Consider the following 21,517-nt stretch of genomic DNA (forward strand, 5'->3'; position numbering starts at 1 on the left):
GAGTATTTGCCTTTTTCTGGATAACATGGCTGTGGCTGTACTTGAAAAGAGGTATCCAATGATAGAAGAAAGAAGCCTACCTCTACTTAAATACACGTGCCTCTTCACCTCAGATGTGATTGTCATTAAAGCTAAGCGGGTAAGTGCTGCCAAAAATCAGTCCCTTTCTTTCAGCTGAAGACTGAGAAGGATTTCAGGATTTGGGCTGCACCTGCACTTGCTGCTCAGGCTCTCTGAGTCACCGCTGCTGCCTGGCTCGGGCTAGCGAAGGAGAGAAGGACGAGCATGTCTTTTGAGGCAGGAATGTGAACATTCAGAAATACCTTTCCACTTAGAGTGGCAATAAGTGAGTGCTTGACTATTTGTTCTCTTCATTTAAAGTGTTGCTTCAGGTTTGTTTGGTTTTTTTCTCCCTGCTGCATCATCTTAAGCAGGCAGCTCACATCATTACCTGTGGATTAGCTAACCCAGGCCCAGATTGAGTGCAGCTTCCACTAAGGCCATCAGCACTGCTATGGGTCAAGCCTCTCTCTTTCACGTACGACAACAAGGTGTAACCAAGACAGCAATCTCCTTTATAGCATTACTCATGGGAACACGAGGGTAATGACCGTATCAGGAACTGCAGCTATCTAAGGGTATACTCGTACAAACAGCACACGTAGCAAACCAAACCTGCTGCCACCAGTTTGTTGGTACGAATTAATCTGGGTACAATTTAGTATTTATAATGATACACGTTATTGGAAGGCACACTCAAGCATCCAGACACCTACGCGAACTAAATGTGAAGTGCAACGCTGCAGCCATGTAAAATGCATGTACATCTTTGCATCTGAAATCTTGGGAGAGTGATTACTACCAGGGATTGAATTAGATCTGTGAGGACGACATTAATGCATCTCTGTCAGAAACTGCAGATATTGTTTAACCAACACAAGTTTCTGTTTCTGAGTGTTCTGCTTATAAATGGTGCTGGAGTAAATTTAACCACAAACTTAAAGATGAAACAAAAAGCTATGAACAGTTTAGGACATTCTCCCCCCCCCCCCTTTTTTTTTTTTTTGACAAATGCTATAGTTAGCACCCTCCCTTGTGGTATTTAACTAAAAATCAGTGACCTGACTTAAAAACTATAGGTTTAAGACCTGAGATGTCTTAAAAGGGACCTGATTTTTACATATGAAAATACAAACGAGTACATACTGCGCAACCGCCCCCCAGTCTCTTTCAGCTATTTCAGCTGGGCTTCCACAGACAGAAGCACTCGTGATCGCTGCGCTCTTTTGAAAAGACGGACCTTTGGGGTTAGACCACATCACAAAAATTACCCAGCTAATTCCCATGAAGTGTTTTGAACACAAAAGCTCAGTGCAAATAATAATCGTTCGTTTCCCTTTTTTTAGCTGTGAAATCAGCTTCCAGATTAATATTCTTCACTAACAAAACAACAATTTCAGGTTGAAGTGGTTTGCACTCTTAAGTATAATTGGGGTTAATAATGGTCTATGAAAGGAAAGCTGTTAGCAAACAATAACCCAGAGTGAAAAGCTTCGCATTTTGGTACCTTAGCTATATTTTACGCTAAATGTCAGATTGTAAAGTCAGAAAAATTACCTAGGAAAATACCATCTAACCCGCTAAGGTTCCCAAAGCTTAAAGAAACCTGTATTTTCTGCTTCACATATGGCAAGAGATAATTGCCATCTGACCACCAAAGCAGCTCCTTTTACCCATGGCCGTATCTAATTCATATATATATTGTGCCTTCTCTGTTAGATGTGTTCAGATCAATTTAGGTAATAAATACGGAGTGTCACAAAGTTTAAGTCCTTTTTTGGGGGGGTCTGTGCCCAAATGCATAGATATCTGAAGTTTATATAGAATGAGATTAACTGCTTTTCAATTTGAGGCATATGGTTACAATATATTTGTATTATCTACAAATTAGTTACTGGAACACATTTGTAAATAACTGTAGTCTCCTAACCTACAGTATTAAGGTAAAGCCCTCTGGGACTTCCAAACACAAAAAAAACCCTGAAATAAAAGCTGCTGTTCTGAATCTCAAAAGAAAAAGCAAAGTTAGGGCAGAACATGCAATGATTATACGAACAAGGTCAAGATCCTCAAAGCGGAGTGGTAATTTTGTGTGTCCACACACAAGGTATAGATGTGCGGCGCTTCCTGCAAATTAAGCTCTATTAAGGTTTCCCAAGGTTTTATTAAAACACGGACGTGCTCCCAAGCAGGGTATATGACTTGGGTAAATCCCTGTTCAGAGCGCCCTGAACAGTAACAGAACTATCTGCAATATTGAGCAAAGCACTCGCTATCACATGCCAGCAGAATCTGCATCTCTAATATGCTGAAAAAATTAGCACACTGACAAGGAAGGTTAAATGCTGCAAAACACGTTTTATTTAGCAAATGCAAGCTTTTAAAATTTCAGGAAGGTTAAAAAAAAAAAAACAACAAACAAGTTAAACTGGAATTCCTCATATTCGGCAGTTTAAAAAATGCTTTCAGTTACAGCTGAGACCTTCAACTTTGCCTATAAATGAAACACTTTAAATAACAATCAGTTACACAACCTACTTACAATCAGCACCTTATCTCACAAGACCCCTAACAACAAATTTTCTTTGTGGCACCAGCGTATCCAGCTGACTTCTCCAGTGTTGACCAGCTTTGTTTATTCTGACTGTCAATCGCTCTTTTAAGTGCTTCATCTGGCACAAGATCTGATCCTTTTACATCAGCATGGCTACAGCCAATTTTAGGGCATCTGTTAAAAAGAAAAGAGAGACTCCATTAAATCAGAAGAATTGCATTTGTCAGATATAGGCTTTTACATAACATCTGCTAGTTTATTGTATTTATCTGGGATTCACTCTCTCTGTCAGTTCCTCGTTACCTTTTTTCCTCTTCACCAGCTCTCTGTGGGGAAAAATAAATCCATTTATCTAAACTGGTGGGAATCAACAGCTGAAGGAAGGAACAAAGCGAGAGACAGAGCCTCTCACCTGTAGATCACTCTTGCTTCATGTACACAAGCTGCCTGCATCAGGAATGATGGTAACTGCCGGTAACTACCTTTTACCTTATTAATCTGCAGTGGAGAAGTATAATCTTCGCTGATAGATAAATAGGGAAATTGCTTTCTAGGGAAATAGATAGAATGAGACTTGCAAAGGCTGACTGGTGAATCAATGGACTATCTAGTTGGTGTTAAAATTTGCCTGAGAAAGCACAGAAAGGAGAGATGGGGTCAAACTAACAGCCTCTAAATGATAATCAAATACAAAAAATGTCTTACAACTACTAGAAACAGCCAGATAGAGACAGCAGGGTGAAAGATACTCAGGGACCAAAGGTCATTTTCCTTTGGCAGTGGCCCAAATGTACACAGATGGTACCTGTAGTCAGAAATAAGACTTTTCCTGATTTTTTTCTTCTATTTGGAGTAACTTTTGTCAGAGGTGCTGAACTTATTTACACTCAGTACTCATAGCTTTTACTCCAGATTTGTCCACAGCTTACTGTGTTTGTCACGGATAAGTCACTTAATTGCTCTGTGCCTCAGTTTTCCCATTTATCACCTTACTAGAGCAATAAGCTTGCCAGATTAATGAATAACAAGCGCTCCGAAAGTTTCCCACATTTCCTGTAAGCATAAAGTATTAGTATGTCCTTCCAGGCAGTGGAAAATAGTGAGCAAACCGAGACACGTAAGAGTTGCCCAAAGGAGTCTACGCTGAGTCTATCGGCACAAAGCCGGTGGCTGTGCGTACGTCAGCTGAAGAGCTGACATTCAGCTACTGCCCTGCCAAGCGCACCGAAGGGATCCCGTGGATTCGAACTGGCAAGCGCGTGTGAGGAAACAGACACCTCTGTAACTCCCGAGCGAGCAACAGCTTTGATTTCAGAGTCAGGGTAGAGAGGATCCCCCTAATCACGGCTCTGCTCTATCAAGGCACCTGCTTCCGCTTGCCTATTGCTGGCAGGAGCGCAGTCAAGGAGCAGCACCACGGGAACGGGGCGCTCAAATGGGGAACTTGTTGCATCAGCTGGCCTCTCTTCCCACCACAGCAGACTATGGCGTTTTCAAAACTGACTGCGTTTTCACGAGAAAGGTTAAAATTACAGCAGGTCAGTGAGATTGGGCAGAGCAAACCAAGTAGTCTTTCTTAATTTAGTTACAGTGAAGCCTTGCAGGGGCGGGGGGGGGGTGTGCTTTTCTAGCATACTGGAATAACTGCTGTAAAAATGGTAAGGCTGCAAGCTAAAAGCTCAAAATGAAGAACTGCCAATATTCAGACCACATAAATAACTTCAGTTTGGGTACAAGGTAGCTTTTAAAGCTAAGTGTTGTACAGTGTACTTTTTTTTTTTATTCTAAATCTTTAATTTCTTAAAAGGTAAAATAAAATTCAATCATGTTGACCCCATTAGTTTTTCAGCAGTGCTGAAACTTTTGATCCACCACAAAAATCTCTACTACCGTGACATTTTCCCGATGGATTTAGAAAGAAATCCTGATTGATTGAGAAATATTTAAATATGAATATCTTAAATTCCGTTCCATATTGCAGAAGGTATTTTTGTCATGGTTTTGGGCTGTTGAGCGCATGCTTCCTAGCCTGTCCCTATCCTCCAGACCACTCACTATCTTCTCTCAAACTTGTGAGCTATTTCCCAACTTCCGTTCATTTTTCCAGCCAAGTTTCCGTCCATCCACATTGTTGGTTTTCTTGTTATTCCCAGGATATTGCACCCACTCCATTTCGTCTCCCTAGACCTCGTAACACAGGCAAGGTACTTCCATCTTGTTCTTCAAGCTGTCGTGACACTAAGGTAGTGGCTGGACATCCCAACTCATGCTTGATTTCATAGCAGTGCCTTCCTGTAGCCAGGAAGGAGCACGGAATAAGAAGTCCTGCTGCACCTCCGTATTCCCCCCGGAGATGGGGGGAGTATGTAGAGTCTAACAGAAATGCAAGAGCAACAGATGGAGGAAGTGAGCTGCCTGTGGCATTATCTTTGGGGAAATCAGGCTGCTAGTCTCCGACAGACCTTCCTGAGCATGTGCAAACTGCACGTTTATTAAAAAGTCTACAACTGGTAAGTTTCCATGAGGTCATCAACCCCAAAGCAAGAGGCTCTAGTCCACATTTCACAAATGTGAAATTAATGATGAAATGGTATGATGAATGATGAAATGTTTGAGCCCTTTTCCTTCTCTTGTTTTTATAAATCAAAACGATCCTAAATTTGAAACTTACTGGGGAGAATTTCAGGTTTAAAAATTCAACTGTTACATCTTTTCATTCAAAAAAATATTTCCTGTGTGGAAACTGGCAGGCTGCTTTGACGATATAAAGTAAGAATTATTTAATTACATCGTAGTAGGAACTGTACAATGTCTGATCATTCTTAAAGTTCTATATCTGATCAGTCTTAAACTCTGTACTACCAAAAAAGTTGTGTTTTAATACTTTAACACTCATTTAAGTGTCTTAATATTTCCCAGTTGTATTGGAATGTAACTGCAAAAAAGGGTGCACAGAGGACATGTTTATTTTTTTCATTAACTTCAGGGCTTGCTAAATAAGCAGTAGAAACAAAATGAGCAACTAAATTTTAGGAAGCTGAAGTTTCTCATTGTTGTTCATGGCTATACGAAATGTCTTTGCTTCTGTTGTGCAGGTACCACGAGTAGCTGTAACTTCCCCACACGCTTCCTGAGTATTTCCTTGCACATTGTTTCATTAAAAAGAAAAGCTCCTTCACGTGTACAGTACTAACGAGGAGACTGTGACTTGGGCAGACGCTGAAGTATTACTTCCTGCAGCCTTGCCAACCCAAATACATTTCCTAGAACAAGTGGAGTAAAATTCCACTTACACAGCAAAGCAAATAGTTTTTCCACACATTCTTGTTAGCTTACCGGACTTTTTTCTTTTGCTGCTTTCGAGTCTGGATAATTTTTAGAATGGCGTCTTCTTCATAAGTATGTCCACAGACTTTGTTTCGAACTGGCCTCTTCATTTCCATCTGTAATCAATAAGGTTTGATTTAAAGTAATTGATAATGCCCATGAAAGTGCTTCTTATGAGATTTTATGTAAACCAGCAGGAAGTCTGTTTGCTATTCCTACACAGCATTCCCCTAAAACGACGGGGTCAGGTCTTGCATGGTAAGCTGCATTCCTACTTACGTAGGATTAAGCAATGTTGCTCTTCTCTGATAATGCTTGTAACTTATACTGCCTGATTTTTAACAAGTATTGCAGATTTGTAATAAACAATTCAATGAAGAATACGATATAACTATTTCCCAATTGATTATAGTAGCAGTGATAGCATACCTGTGTAATGGGACAAATAAAGTTCATCTGACTCTGAGTCACGGCTATATCTTCATCGATTTGTTCAATGGCCTCATTATCATTATCTGATTTATGACAAACTATAATGGGAAACAAGACAATTTTCATTTAATATTTAATATAGATAGCCAATACTTAAAATAAGCAAATAAAACCCAGCATTTGCCAAACATTATCTCACCGTGATATCTAAGATGCCACAACATATTTTTGTTCCACTCCCTGAACAAGATACTGCCAAAATACTATAGTCTCTGTTAGAAAATGCAGATTTTTAAATGGCAACCGCATTGGGGGGGAGGGGGTGGCTATTTATAGCCAATGCTAGAAAGGAGGGCTGGGAAGGAGAGCAAGCTGGCCTGAATATACGCAAAGCCTTTGGTATTCTCTGTTCAAATTCACCAAAACCCAGTAACATGCCGAGGAGTCCCCAAAATCTAACAAAGGATGAGATGGAGCTTTTGGATATTGACAGTCCGACTCTCAAGATCAGTTTGTGTTTGAATGTCATAAATGGGCTTGCTATACAGCCTCTATACACAGTATATACTTTAAAAGGAATTTGTACTAGTTATCATAATGCATCATTTGTAAAGTGATGCCGCTGTATTTTAACAAGTCCCTAATTAGTGAAAAACAAAAACCAAGAAAGTGTTGTTTGAGGTGGACACTTAAGTAACCTTAAGGAGGAAGAGCAGAATGAAATACCGAAATCTCCAAGAAAACACCTGATGGCCCAATGCCAGGGAATGTGGGGCAGACAAACAAGAAGAAATCCACCTTGAGCTAGAGAAGATGCAGGTCCTCACCTTTACCAGAAGAAGAAGGCAAGGTGTAAGCAACTCTGCGTACCCAGGGGCACGCCAGCCCCGGCTTCGTTCCGTGCAGAAACTAATTAGCCAGAGTCAAAAGCTGAGACACAGGAGCAGCAAGGAGGATATCTATTGCTAAGTACAACCTTAATAAAAGAATACATGTTGGTTTATCTTTTCCTAACTTTGCTCTGTTATTGTGAATCTAGGTTTTTAGTCGAATGCATTTGTTTATCTTTAAATCTTATCTGGTAAAAATAGCAAACTTAACACCTGCCATAACTTTCCATTCCTTTGGGGTAGTTCTGCAATGTTTTTGCAGCAGTGCCCTGGGGTGTAGTCCTCAAGGTGTCCCAAGCCGAACAGAACATTTTCCTCTCTAGCTGCACAAGCTAGTTTGCACTGTAACAACACGAGGTTCAGAGAGGATGAAATCCTTCAGTGGCCTGTGTTGGCTTTGACTGCCAAGGGGACAGTGAGAAACACAAGTGAACATGGAGGGTTTGGACTTACTTCATGATTTGCCTTCTACAAAGTCTCAGCCTTGGTTCCCTTTGCTGTTATTGCACACTATCAGCAGATCTTTGCATCTTTGCATCCCTGGTATTCAGTCTTCCACATCTGTTAAGGATGAGTGTTTCCTAACTTATGGTCAGTCCTGCATGCCTGTATAATACCATCACCTTCCGGCTGATAAGAGCAGACATCGCTCTGGGAGCAATCACGATCTCTCACACCCAGTCTAGACTGAGCAGGTTGCCATGTGAGCCAGCACATCTCTGGTTGAGGTACTCTTGGCACTGGTATTGGAGCCATCGCTCCACCACAGCACCTCTCGGTATGCCGGTTTTCTTTGCGTGTTTTTCCTTCCTCCTTAACAGAGCTTGCCCTTCTCTCCATTCCAATAAACAAAGACTTTTCCAAGCATCTGGGAATGTTTCTGACCCAGGTACTCCTGCAAATACCTAGGCAATACACAGGCAAGCATCAAGGGTATTTCTGTTTCTCTTACTAATGCTTCATTCAATCAATAATAATACCTTTATCAGATACAGACCCCTAAGAAAACTAAACACTTGCAAATCAGAAGGAAAAAGTGGGCACGATTTAACTGTAAATACCAAAACTGCAGTGGTATAAAGACTTGCATCAGTTACCAGTTTTCAGAAAAGAAAACCTGTCACATATTATTCTTAGATTGCTCATATATAAGGTTTATTCTATCATAAACACATAGTATTTTGAAGAAAATACAACTTTTTGGGGAAAAAAGTGGGGTTTTTAATGAAGCTTTTGAAACACAAAGCAATGGGCGAAATCCCATTGAGACAGCAAAGCTAAACAATATTGCAAATATTGGTAGCTGCCAGCTTTGGCATGGGCTGCTTTATTTAAATACATACTGATTTTTTTCCTATGAGTAATGCCAACAAAGAACAAGAGATTCAGAATTTCCTTAAATCTATGTATCTGCAAATTTTGACATACTGCAGCTCTAATCTTTCCTCTTGAAAACACCTGGAAACTCACATTTTTCTCTGTTGTACTTTGTTTCAACTCATGAACTTGGCATGTACTTCCAGTGTACCAGTGCGTCACCGTCGGTCAGTGAAACGAACGCCGTAGTGGCGAAAAGTAGTCAGTGAAAAGAACGCCGCAGTACTAGGAAGATCTAAGACAGGTGATTGTGTACAAAGGATAATATTTTTTGGTATCAATATGTAGATGGCAAGGAAGGTGGGTAAAGTTTTAAAATGTGAGCCTTGTGCCTGTGATTTTACTTTTAGAGCTCAGCACTCCAAGTTAGACATGTAAATGGCCTCTTCTGGAAGAGCATTCACTTTGCGCAGCACCTTCACACTTTCCTAAGAAGTCACCACTTCACTCTTCACTTCTGTGTGTGCTTACTGAGGTACCAACTCAAGAATTTAGGAGACTATGCTGAAGCATCCAAATTTGGATACTGGTGTTTGAGTCTCCCCTGAAGGTCTCAGGTCTCTAAATTATGCGAATTAAATCACAAGCTGAGTTTACCTCTTTCTCGTACTGCCTTTGGAGGTGATTTAGATGCCTCGTGTTTAATGGTTGAAATTCCATGAGTTCAGATCCACCCCTTGTCGGTGGGGTATATTAGTCTTCCTGGATTCAAATCATCCTCTTGCTGCAAGCTTATCTTAAACACTTCAGGTTGCACTTCATTTGCAATGATTTTGTACACAGCCTACCAGAGCAGGGCCCTGGTTTCAAGAGGTTATCACAGCACAAATGAATAATTATTTAAAATATTTCCTTTTCATAAGCAGCTAATATTTTTTAATAATAAATATGCAAGACTGGGATGATGCAAGTGATACCTCAAACATGTCAATAGCAAATTAGCATAAATCAGATAAACCACCCACAGATTTGTTGTTATTGCTTGATGTTCTAGATTACAGGAGGAGAGAGGAAAATAACTTTTTTCAATTACAGTAAATTTTGCAGAGATTACACAAGACACGTATATCCTGAACTGGTCAGTAAGATGCTCTAACTGCAGATCTATACCTGTAAACTCATATTGGAAGATATTTTTATTAAGGTCAAAGGGATTTTTTACCAAATTAAACGTATAAAAGTTTGGAGGATCTAACTTACAAGTCTGACTATTCCACCGAAAGAAGAAATAAAAACACCAGGTCATACATATTTTAGCTAAGTCAGGTTACATTTTTCTAAAATTGAGTTTTCCTTGCAAATTAAAACCAGATGCAGAAAACACTAAGTTATTGTTCCTGAAATTCAGATGTTGCCTTAAGTAACAGAAGTACATAAATCTATTTTGGTAGTCTGAGAGATTACATTTTAAGAGCCTTAAGAGTTTCTAGTTTTCCATTCCAGCCAATTGAAACCTGTTATGAGTATTAGTAACACATTTTCTATTTGGCTATCTCAGCAATGATGTTTACAGTTAATTAATGCCCACTCTTGTAATAAAACTGCATTCTCATAAAGGTATCTATTTTTGGTAACACATCATAATAAATTTTGCAACTGCCAACTGTTTTTCACTTATTCAATTTTAATTAAAAGCTGGTAGCACTTTATATCTCTATCACTTTCATCTCTTGATAAAAATGTGACTAATATGCCTTAGCTCAGTTTTTACCTACTCTGCTGAGAGACACTGAGAACTTTTAAGCCAACTTTTAGAAATGAGAAAAACATACTGCGGAGACATTAACTGCTATATTGTGAATTATATTAAGCATGGATAATATGCATATTAAAAAAGCATTAGAGGAAAGATCCTCTCCATTGTCATTGTCACTTCCACGACAGACAGACGGCTGTCTGCTCACTGCTTCCAGTGCCAACTACGTCCTCTACCCAACTCCTGTTCCTCTAAGGCGGAGAAGTTTGCCTTAACCTGGCCTTGAGTGAATACATGTTGCAATGTAAACTTAAGGGATTTCTTTCCTTTTGTGCTGCACTGTTCTGCCTTCTCACCTGCCATCGGTCAAACGCTAATCCCGGAAATCAAAGGGTAATGTTACGCATGCGGGATTGAGTCTTTGTAAGCTTGAGCCACTAGACAGACAAGGTCTTGGCTCCCAAGAGGGTCTATTGTACTGCTGACTCTATAGAAATAACAGCAACTCATCCAGGCTGGGAAAAATCCTGTCTCAGAGAGCTCCAAGAAAAACATGGATGTTATGAGGGCAAGTCGAATGTCAAGTGTTCCTGCCAGCAGGACACAGAAAATAACAAAAGGTGGGGGAGGTGAAGGACATAGTCACATCCAAGTGTTGCAGCCCAAGAGTGAAAAGGCGTCAGGACTGGAGCTGGGGCACTGGTAGCACGGGGTGAGGAAGGGCTAAGGACAAGTCTAAAGGAGGGAATGAGCCCAAACATGGCTTGCTTTCCACAAAACACACTGCTGAGACCACCACAGGCAACGCTTAAAGAGTGGGTCTGCATGCCCATCAGTGCTCTGAATTTGGGTTAGACTTTAGATGTCTCCAGCTGAAGCTGACCAGAACAACTGTCCCATGTCCTCTCCCTGGGCCAGATCGGCAGTAAATGCTGTAGGAGGACAGAAAGAAGAGGGGAAGCACAGAGTAATACCTTCCTGGCAAACTTACCCAGTCCCAAGCAATTTGTGGCCAAGGACTTCCTGACTCAGAGGTAATATCTTTGTACTTAAGAAGCCCTGGAGTTTTCCTCCGATGAATTTGTCTAAACTTGGAGAGGGGAATTTGGGCCTGGACTTTTCGGCTTGATTAGAGACAGTTATCTTTGCTAGAAAGGTTACCAACAGTTTAATTTTCCTTGAAACTTACCGCAGAGGCTGCAGGTTACAGTTTAATTTGATTTTTAAGAGGGAAAATAAGGTGTGCAAGCTACAGCTGCAGTCAAACAGTTCAAAGACTTTCTGCTTTTGCCAGAGGCATATGATAGTTTAATTTGCCAGCCAAGCCAAACTAGGCTTTGCATTAAAGTACATTACAATTTGATTACTTGCTGGTGTTGCAATACACAAGTTGATCTAAGGAAGGTGGCCTCTAACATGTTGCTCCAGATTGCAATTGCAAATTTACTTGCTGCTGCCTAGGCCAAGCAATTTGCTGGTAATTTACTGGCAAGTCCCTCGTTACGTGCCCTGTTTTACACACACTTGTGGAAGAAGTACACAGACGTGCATGTGGTCGATCCAAAATAAAATGACAATCCTGTAAATATATGCCATTCTGATTTTCCCGGAGTGTGAAGGATAAATTAGATGAACAAATTAGCAAATTGTTAGTTCCTTTACATAGTAAGAGTGGGGAAGGAAAGGACGGTATCCTGCACTAAGCAACTATCCTCTAAAAACTCCTTTAATGCCATCAAATTCACAGCACCTAGATATTTTACTGTATTTTGTCCCACTAAGCTATAGGCCTTTTAAAATACACTATTCCAAATGGAAATACTGTTCCCATTTTATCCTTTCACTACAGGGTAGAGCTGATGATGCCAGTTTTCCAGAATGACCTTAAAATGAAGAGAGACTAGGATTTGATGGAAATGTTATGGGACACTCATTACAGAAATGTAAGTGAAGGAGACGGAAAGACACTTGAAGCTAGATACAATTTGCTGTTTAGTATATTAATAAATAAATTGTGACTACAAATCCCACCTAGAAAAAAAAAACAAAACAAGCTCCAGAGATGCCCTGCGAAACCTTCAACTCAAACGCTATTTGAAGTGAGAAGTAGGACATCATCTTCGCTTTTAGATTTTGAGAAATTCAGACTGTTGTGTAGTGGAAGTGGTGTCCATAGAAATGTGAACAGAAAGGATATCTGTGGTTATAAACCATGCAACTCGAACAGGTTGGTAGGCAAACACACAGAGGCAGTTTTCTTGCTCCCTCTGTTATTGCAAACCAACATGAGAAATCCACACTTCAAAGTCCGTGGACGACATTTCAAACAGCAGTTTCCTCATCACTGTAATCTGGACTCAATCTGAAGAAGCTCCTGGGGGAGATGAAGATTACCTAAAAAGATGCCATGAAGGCTCATCAGTGAGCTCAGAGGAGCCACTATTTCTGGAAAATCTAAGAAGGATGTATTCTTTCATCTTAACTATCATCGACCACAATGGCGTGTAAATGTAAGAAGCAAGTTAAGTGCTAAAGGCTTGCTGAAAATAAACCTAACTGATAAACAGACTACTTAAATGACCAGAAAACTCTAGGTCTATATGAAAGTGTGCCAGGCATGTGACAATAGAGCAAAAAGTGTTAGGGATGCCACAGTATGAGCAAAGGAAGAGAAAAACTAGAATATCTTACAGGGAAAAAACGTATCAGACACAAGCTGCTAAATTGCAAATATATGTAAACGTTTTTATTACTTGGGTTTTCTCCTGCTCTCCAGAAGAAAAAAGGCTGAACAATCACTGCTTCATACGGTATACTGTATAAAGGCAATTTCCATGCTTGGAGAGGATCATTTCATATATCAGAGATTAGAAGAATATCACACACATTTAAAAAATGAAGAAATTCACTCCAGAGACATGAAAGAAAAAGTTTCAAAAGATGCAACCAGAAGAAAAAAAAAAAAAAAAAAGTCCTACCATTTCATTAGAAGATGAACCACTTTCCATTACTAACATTGTGGTCAGAATCTGGAATGTCACTGATGCAACGCTAACCATCAAATGACATGAACACGCAGGGCTTGCCTACACAGGGAAGCTGTTGCAAAATAAGCAAGGGTGTGAATGTAGAATGCATTAGCTACTTGGCATTAACCCACTGTGTGGACGCTCTTATTCTGCACTAGGAGTGCCTTTTGGCTGTTTAGCCTAATCCACTTCCACGGTGGACTCGAGAAAGGCACTATTAACGCTGGACAGGAGTAGGGAGAGGAAAGCTGCCAGTATGACAGCAGTTTGGAGCCATGTCCACTTACGCATGAGTCCTTAGCAGTCCTTGGATGTCTGTTCTGTAAATGTAATTCAAATTCTCTCACAACCATCCATGCCAAATATTCTCTACATATTAGCTCACAAGCAGAAACCACGTCTATGACATCTTTGAACACAAAGTAACGTCATGTATCTTGTAACCTATATGGTTGGAGGTCGCTTTGCCCATTTCAGTATGTCATTTGTGCATTCTTGTACTCATTCGCTTCTGAAAAGCTGAACTGGTGGAACAGATTTTCAGGTGGAACAAGCTTCTGCTGGAAAACGCCCCTGGACAGAACCGTTCCAGGGTAACAGAGGGGCAGAAATTGAAAAGCGCAGGATAAGGTGAGCAGACCAGGCAGGTGAGCTTCCCAGCAGTGCATCCAACAGGCTGCTATGGAAGCAGTGAGCAGAAAAGCCCCTAGCTAGCCCAAATGATCAACAGAAACATGCCTAAAAGATCACCAGTCTGATTACCATTTCATTCTGTCTTTTCAAGTTCTCCTCACAAGGCATTTTGCCAGAGACTTGACTGTATTTCTTTCCTAAACAGCTGATGGGTTGAAACCCATCTTTAAAAAGTTACCAAAAGAATGACCCCAGCCCCAGCGGCAGACGTTTGATGAATACAAACCCATGTAAGTTTGCCGTGTGTTGGGGCATAGGTATGCTGCGAGAGGGCACGAAGCTATGATCCCTGAATATTAACCTGTTGATTTTGTGATTGGCGAGGATGGCACCAACCCAGCAGCTGCCTGAAGCTGCAGAGAGAGCAGAAGAAAGAGCAATCCCTCACTTGTGAGAATCGGCAGGTTTCTAGCACGGGAAACCATCTCCACTGCCCCCTTCACCCAAAGGAAGCTGGAGAGACAGATCTGCCTCTCTTTGCCAGGAAAAGACAGATGTGCTATATCGCTCTTGAATAAAGACATGAGTACAAATAAGAAAAAGTGAAACAGAAATGGTGGGGTGTGGTGGGTTGACCCTGGCTGAGGGCCAGGTGCCCACCAGAGCCGCTCTATCACTCCCCTCTTTCATTAGACAGGGGAGAAAAGGTACAATGAAAAAAAAAAAAAACCTTACGGGTCGAGATAAGGACAGGGAGAGATCATTCTCTAATTATCGTCACGAGCAAAACAGATGGAACTTAGAGAGGGAATTCATCTTATTTATTACTAAGCAAAACAGAGTAGAGGAATGAGAAATAAAACCAAATCTTAAAAACACCTCCCCCCACCCCTCCCATCTTCCCGGGCTCAACTTCACTCCCGGCTTCAACCTCCGCCCCCCCCAGCGGCACAGGGGGACGGGGAGTGGGGGTTACGGTCAGTTCATCATGCGGTGTTTCTGCCGCTTCTTCATCCTCAGGGGGAGGACTCATTGTTCCCCCGCTCCAGCGTGGGGTCCCTCTCACGGGAGACAGTCCTTCACGACCTTCTCCAATGTGAGTCTCCTCCACGGGGTGCAGACCTTCAGGAGCAAACTGCTCCAGCATGGGTCCCCCACGGGGTCACAAGTCCTGTCAGCAAACCTGCTCTGGCGTGGGCTCCTCTCTCCACGGATCCACAGGTCCTGCCAGGAGCTTGCTCCAGCACGGGCTTCCCACGGGGCCACAGCCTCCTTCAGGTGCCTCCACCTGCTCCGGCGTGGGGTCCTCCACGGGCTGCAGGTGGAATCTCTACACCCCCTCATCCTCCCTCCATGGGCTGCAGGGGGACAGCCTGCTTCACCATGGTCTTCACCACGGGCTGCAGGGGAATCTTGCTCCGGCGCCTGGAGCACCTCCTCCCCCTCCTTCTTCACTGACCTTGGTGTCTGCAGATGTTCTTACATCTTCTCACTCCTCTCTCTGGCTGCAAAAGCGCTCTCTAACTGTTTTTGTCTTTCTTAAATATGTTATCACAGAGGCGCTGATGGGCTTGGCCTTGGCCAGCGGTGGGTCCATCTTGGAGCCGGCTGGCATTGGCTCTATCAGACACAGGGGAAGCTTCTGGCAGCTTCTCACAGAAGCCACCCCTGTAGCCCCCCCGCTACCAAAACCTTGCCACGCAAAACCAACACATGGGGACAAAATAATATTTTTTCCATCCCCTAAAGTCTGATGTTGAAACACTTTAAAGAAACTTTTAGGCAAGATATTTTATTTCAGAAAGAGTATTACTGAATAGAGCAACATTTGCAAGTCTGTTATTAGCAATTCATTTCAATCCTTCAGAGCGCTTTCTAAAACTCTTAACCACTAAAAAAATGAATTTATTTCATTTAGAAATATATAGCATCAAGTGTTTACAATTCAATGTGCAGTGAAGCACTATACATATCCACATAACTTATTGGAGTTATGTTATCGAGATGGATGAAGAGACAAGTTGTGTTCATTTCCCAAGCTTTTTCTGTAGAAATGAATTTCATCTGTATTTTACATATAAACTCTAGCACTGCAGTTATTCTGAATTCTCCAGCTTTGCACTGCCTGAAACGCCTTTGCTGAAACGAAATGGCCTCTGGGCTGGGCAAGAAGACTCAGCTGTCTGCATGTCATGGTCATTACTCCAGCACCATCTCGGAGCTTGTCCCTGCTGCAGTCACACCCCGGGCACTGGCTGGGTACCCGCTCGGGGCTGCATCTCCCGCTGTGCTCCTGCCTTTGGGCACCAGCCCACGGCCCCAACAACCTCCTCAGAAGAGGAATTTTCCTAAAGCAACAAGTCATTTATGGAAGTAATAACACCCACTTCCTCCTTCTCTTGAACACAAAGCACTATAAAAAAGGTCAGTTTTACTACCATGACAGTTTCACTGGTGGGAAACTGAGGCACAGGGCAGGAACAGGTCCACAGCCACTAGCACATGTGGTGTGCAGGACCGTTGTCTTTCCCATTAGACCACACTGCCTCCCCCTCCAAGTAACTAAGGCTATGAAAAGTCTCCAAATACGTCCTTAGTGAATGCATCAGTTCCATGCTAAAAGCAAAAAACACAATACAGAAACCAGTATCTACTAGTAATTGCATAATATCTGGTTGTTTATTTTGAGAAAACTAACATTTTTGCTGAAGAAATCACGATCATTTTATGGTAAGTCGTATTTATAAAATAATGCTTCTTTGCTAAACTACATGAGACAAGGAAAAAAAAACAATCCAACATTTAACATCATATTGAAACAAGTTAAGAAATAAAACTCAGAGGGGTTTTTTTGAAAGAGGAACTTACAGATCTGCCATTGCTCAATCATAAAACTGCAAGGTTTTCATTTAGGTTAAGGCAGAGTGACTTATTGCATGTGCGTGTACGAAGACATTCTGCATAAACTATGCTGTGCACACTGAGCAGATCTCCACTATAATAATCCTCAGTAAGCTGTTCCCTAAAACAAATTAAAAAATGTTGCTAATCCCAATTTATACAGCATCCTCCAAAACAATGTCACGGGGGGCTTGCGCAGCTAAACATAACGCTATCATCAGTTAGGAACAGCTGAACAGTTATTTCTCTCAACCTGTCCTGTGATGTAAGATTAGACTTCTTGAATGGCAGTCAGTAGAAAAAATCTAAAGCTAAAGCCCTGAGCTATAAATACTCATGGATTATAACTGCAGCAGCCTAGTAGCTGCTGATGGTAATGAGTAGTTAACTTTAAATCTTATCGATATTTATTTTAAATCTCTTTCTGCAGATTCCCATTTGTAATTGGCAGACTGCACCTTCATTAATGCTACGTGCATCAGAAAATCATTACCATTCTATAGGTGTCATTTATATAGCAATACATGCATTTCAGACTTCACCTTGACATTTTTGCATGGGGCAGATAACAGGCAATCTGGAAACGACTGTGCTTTATGGCAAGTGTGCTGGGAAGATTGTGAGGGGCTTAAACCAAGGTCAAGCACGAGGTTTTTTACATGGGTCTTTCAAACTCTCAGGGTCTCTCCACATCAGGTTTCACAGGGTAGTGAAGTGGGACAGACAAAGGACTTGAACACCCTCAGCACGGATGCACACAGCAGCGGAAACAAGAACGGCTAAGCAGGACAAGCAGAGCAAGGGAAGCTAACACTGGAATTCATGGGACAGCAGTTGCAGCGTCACTCGTGCTTCGTAATATGGATAACGAGCACACAGCTAAATCACACGGCATTCTGCGCAGTCTTCATCTTCCTAGCAAAGCAGTTAACGTTATGCTAGCTATTTCAATCTTACAGTTATTACCAGGATGGAGAACATTATAGTTGTCCTCTTAGGAACTATTAACTTCCCTTGCAGTCTTTGGCTGGCCCATCAGCTCTTGCAGAAGCACATACAATCCCTACATGTATGCTGAGAAAAGATGAAGATTTTATGTCTTGAAATAAACTGCTTAACATAAGTGAAACAATCAAACTGCACTACTTAAGGAAGGAAAACAAAACTGAATACAACAGAGCTACACTAAGGAATCACCATTTCAAAACAATGAAGATAAGGCACAGCTGGTTTTGTCAATGCTCCTTTCACATCAGAAATCAAGCACAGCCCTGCAACCCAGAATTTAGGTTAGGTCAGTGTTACTGAGACTCTCTGGTTTGTACAGGTAATTAAGAGTCCTCTTCTACACATTTGGCTACAACTAGTAAAAATATGTGGGAATTTGGCTCAGTGACTGGAAGCAATGGAAAACCTTTAAGGACAGAATCAATATATAACAGGGGATCGTAAGAAAGGTGGAGAAAGACTTTTTACCAGGGCCTGCAGTGACAGGACAAGGGGAAATGGTTTTAAACTGAAAAAGAGTAGATTTAGATTGGGTGTGAGGAAGACATTCTTTACTACGAGGGTGGTGAGACACTGGAACAGTGAGGCTGTGGATTCCCCATCCCTGGAAGTGTCCAAGGCCAGGCTGGATGGGGCTTTGGGCAACCTGGTCTAGTGGAGGGTGTCCCTGCCCATGGCAGGGGGGTTGGAACTAGATGGTCTTTAAGGTCCCTTCCAACCCAAACTGTTCTATAATATTTCCCTGATTCCAAGCTTTTATTTGCAGATACTGGCACCGGCAGTTACAGCCCTTTGGGATCAAATACTACCTTGATATGGCGTGCATGGCAATATCAGATCATCTAACACAATTTAGGAAATTATTTGTTACATTAAGAAGCTGAAAAGCACTTTTAGTAAAGACCACCAAGGGACTATATCCTTAAAAAATGCAATAATAGAAAATGTTAGTCACAGACAAATGACGCAGTTAAGCTCTCCCCATGACAAAACACACTCAGCCTTAACTGAAAAACTGCTGTGACCATGCACGTCTCAGCGGTGCCCTGCTTGCTTTTTCATTGCATAGCTGATCGTGGTACCGCATCCCATTTCATATAAAGGAAAACATATAAAGTATCAAAAGGGCTCTTCAGAGGGCACATACTTGAATAATAAATAATTCTAGCCAGGGAGTACAGAGGAATCTGGAAAACAGCAGCGAGTCCCATGCCAATTTTGTAAACATAGGAAATAATCACTTCAAAACTTTCAGCTGCTTGAGGTACTGTCCACCCATACATGACAAACCTACCAGGGAAGAGTCACCGTGTTAGTGACACCCACAGGTATGTGGAAAGGGCAGTCATTTAGCAGTAGAGTTCCTTGGGAAGTGACAGTCTTTGCAATCCCGCATTCCTGGGTTACTACATTTGGCCTCTGGCTTGTACAGCACAGAGCTTGAAACCAGGAGCTCGATTATCACTGACAATGCTGATCTGGAATTTCAGGAATGGGTTGTAGTGGGTCCCGGGAAGCAAACAGCATTTATGAAGTGAAGAAGCACTCTATACCTTTGCCAACAGAGAATGTTATGTTGCTCTGAGATGTTGCAAGAGCATGCGAGCAGTGTGGGAAAAGCGCAGAGCTGGTGCAGTAAGACCTACAACCGGCATCACGTTATTTACCGTGGGGGGCAGGAAGGTGCACGGAATTCCACACCACTCAGCGCCTGAAAATAATTCTTCAGCAAATTATTAAACAATTCGACTGTAAGCAGCTGACGGATAAGAAGGTAGTAAGAGGCACTCAATACATTTCTTGCCAGATTGAATCATGCCAAACTGATCTAACCTGCTTCTCTGATAGATTAACTGTCCCCACTGGACAAGAGAAGCCAGCTAACATACATATGCTGATTTCAAACACAGCTTTTGATGTTCTCCAGATGACGTTCTCCCAAGCAAACTAAAGAAATTAGTATAGATCTTCACCTAGATCCGAGAAACAACACAATAATTAAACTTTCTTCTGATTACGGTTTCTTTTTTTTCTAAAAGAGACCACTGGTGTAACAATCATTACAGTAATGCCTAAAAACCATAATCGAGATCAAACAAGATTGTACAAGACACTATATGCATTCATGAAAAGACAATTTCTTGCATTGCAGAGCTACAGTCTAAACAATCAGGACAGACAAGGAAAATATCTTACCAGCACTGTCAGAGATGGGAAACTGAGGCAGAACAAGATTAAGAGCCCGATTTTCAAATGAGCTCAGCAGATCTGTTGCTGAGCTCGCTTGAAATTCTGGCCATAATCAACATCATGGAAATCACCAGATACTGAGCTCCTTTGAAAATCAAACTTCAATATGAAAATTTGGCCCAGAGGTCTTTTGAAAATCTACATCAAGAGGCTTACCCAAGGTCACCCAGGAAGTCGGTGGCAGGGCTGGGAACTGAACTCACATCTTCTGACTCCCACTCTGGTGCATAACTAATGTCGCTCTGTGTTCTGTTTTAATTAGCTATGGGGAGATCTCAAACCAGAGAATGCTTTTGAAACGAGAGAAAAGAAAACCCTTGCAAGTGCATTCAGTTTCCTTTCAGAAGTCTCAGCACAATGGGCTACCAGCATCTCACAAGCATTCGGGATTTCTAACTTCTTTAACCAGCTTCTGTTTTCCTTTGAGAAGATAAGTTGTTTGCTGTTTATTTCTCATACATAAAGGGATTCATTGGAGAACTGTTCATTTTTTATCTAATAATATTTTTTTTCTACTTGCACTATGCCTCTGACCCATACAAATAGTTTTCCAGTGACAAATGAGGACAGAAAAAGGAAGCCTGCAAAGGATCCTACGGATTAGTAGACAACCTCTGGGGCAAGGAGTGGAGACTTATGCTATTGCTTATTATTACTACATTTTTCCCTAGGTAGAGAGAGTTGTTTGAAGTGGTTTCCTTGCTAATGCAGTGGCAGAGCAAACTATTTACTTTGCATGTATATGTGGTTGCTTCAGTACCTCTCTTGCTGCTCCTGTGGAACACCTAAGATGCAGTTTTCAGCAGTCCACAGGTTCTTTCTGGAACACCCAAATTCTCAATATTTTCCCTGGCTTTAGTGACATCCATAGGTCTCTAAGCATCTTTCCTGACAAGTCTTTATTGGAGAACTACTGCAGCCATCTCAAGAACAACAGAATATAGAAAATTATAACAAAGGTGGAAAAGCAAGCCAAAGCTAGAGAAGGTATCTGTAGCAGCTTCTTTTAGCCCAATGCACTTCGGTAAAACCTAGATGTGGCATTATTTTGTCAAAGACAGAATAATAGGTTAGTATTTTTAGTTATATTTTTTGCCATCAAAAGCTTTAGCCTACTTTCCTGTAAAAAATTATGCAGGTTGATACATTGGAAGAGTTCTTCAAAAGAAGGAGCAAGTCATTTCCTCAGCTCTCTGACCTTGATACGCTGTCTGTGATCACAGGGGACTTCTGAATTCACTTTGTCGTACACTGGGAATCTCACTGATAAGATCCAGTGAAAATTTTGCCCAGTTTTCCTCTGACAGAAAGCTACTTGGTAGATAGAAAGAGAAATTCTGGTTCGTGCTGACAGCTGGAG

At 41.6% G+C, this 21,517-nt stretch overlaps 1 protein-coding gene across 2 annotated transcripts in view; it reads right to left on the reverse strand.

Annotated features, from left to right (window-relative positions):
- Positions 1-2,393: 2,393 nt before the first annotated feature.
- NSMCE2 (NSE2 SUMO ligase component of SMC5/6 complex) overlaps positions 2,394-21,517 on the reverse strand; it is a 138,681-nt gene continuing 119,557 nt past the window's right edge. For both annotated transcript variants that reach the window (XM_075743337.1, XM_075743336.1), the window contains 3 exons: positions 6,371-6,471; positions 5,951-6,057; positions 2,394-2,788 (listed from right to left, as the gene is read on the reverse strand). In XM_075743337.1, the coding sequence (XP_075599452.1) occupies positions 2,629-2,788; positions 5,951-6,057; positions 6,371-6,471 (368 nt within the window). In that variant the 3' untranslated portion in view covers positions 2,394-2,628. The remainder of the gene's footprint in view (positions 2,789-5,950; positions 6,058-6,370; positions 6,472-21,517) is intronic.

This window comes from Balearica regulorum, chromosome 2, assembly GCF_011004875.1.
Source record: "Balearica regulorum gibbericeps isolate bBalReg1 chromosome 2, bBalReg1.pri, whole genome shotgun sequence".
Taxonomy (NCBI): Eukaryota; Metazoa; Chordata; class Aves; order Gruiformes; family Gruidae; genus Balearica; species Balearica regulorum.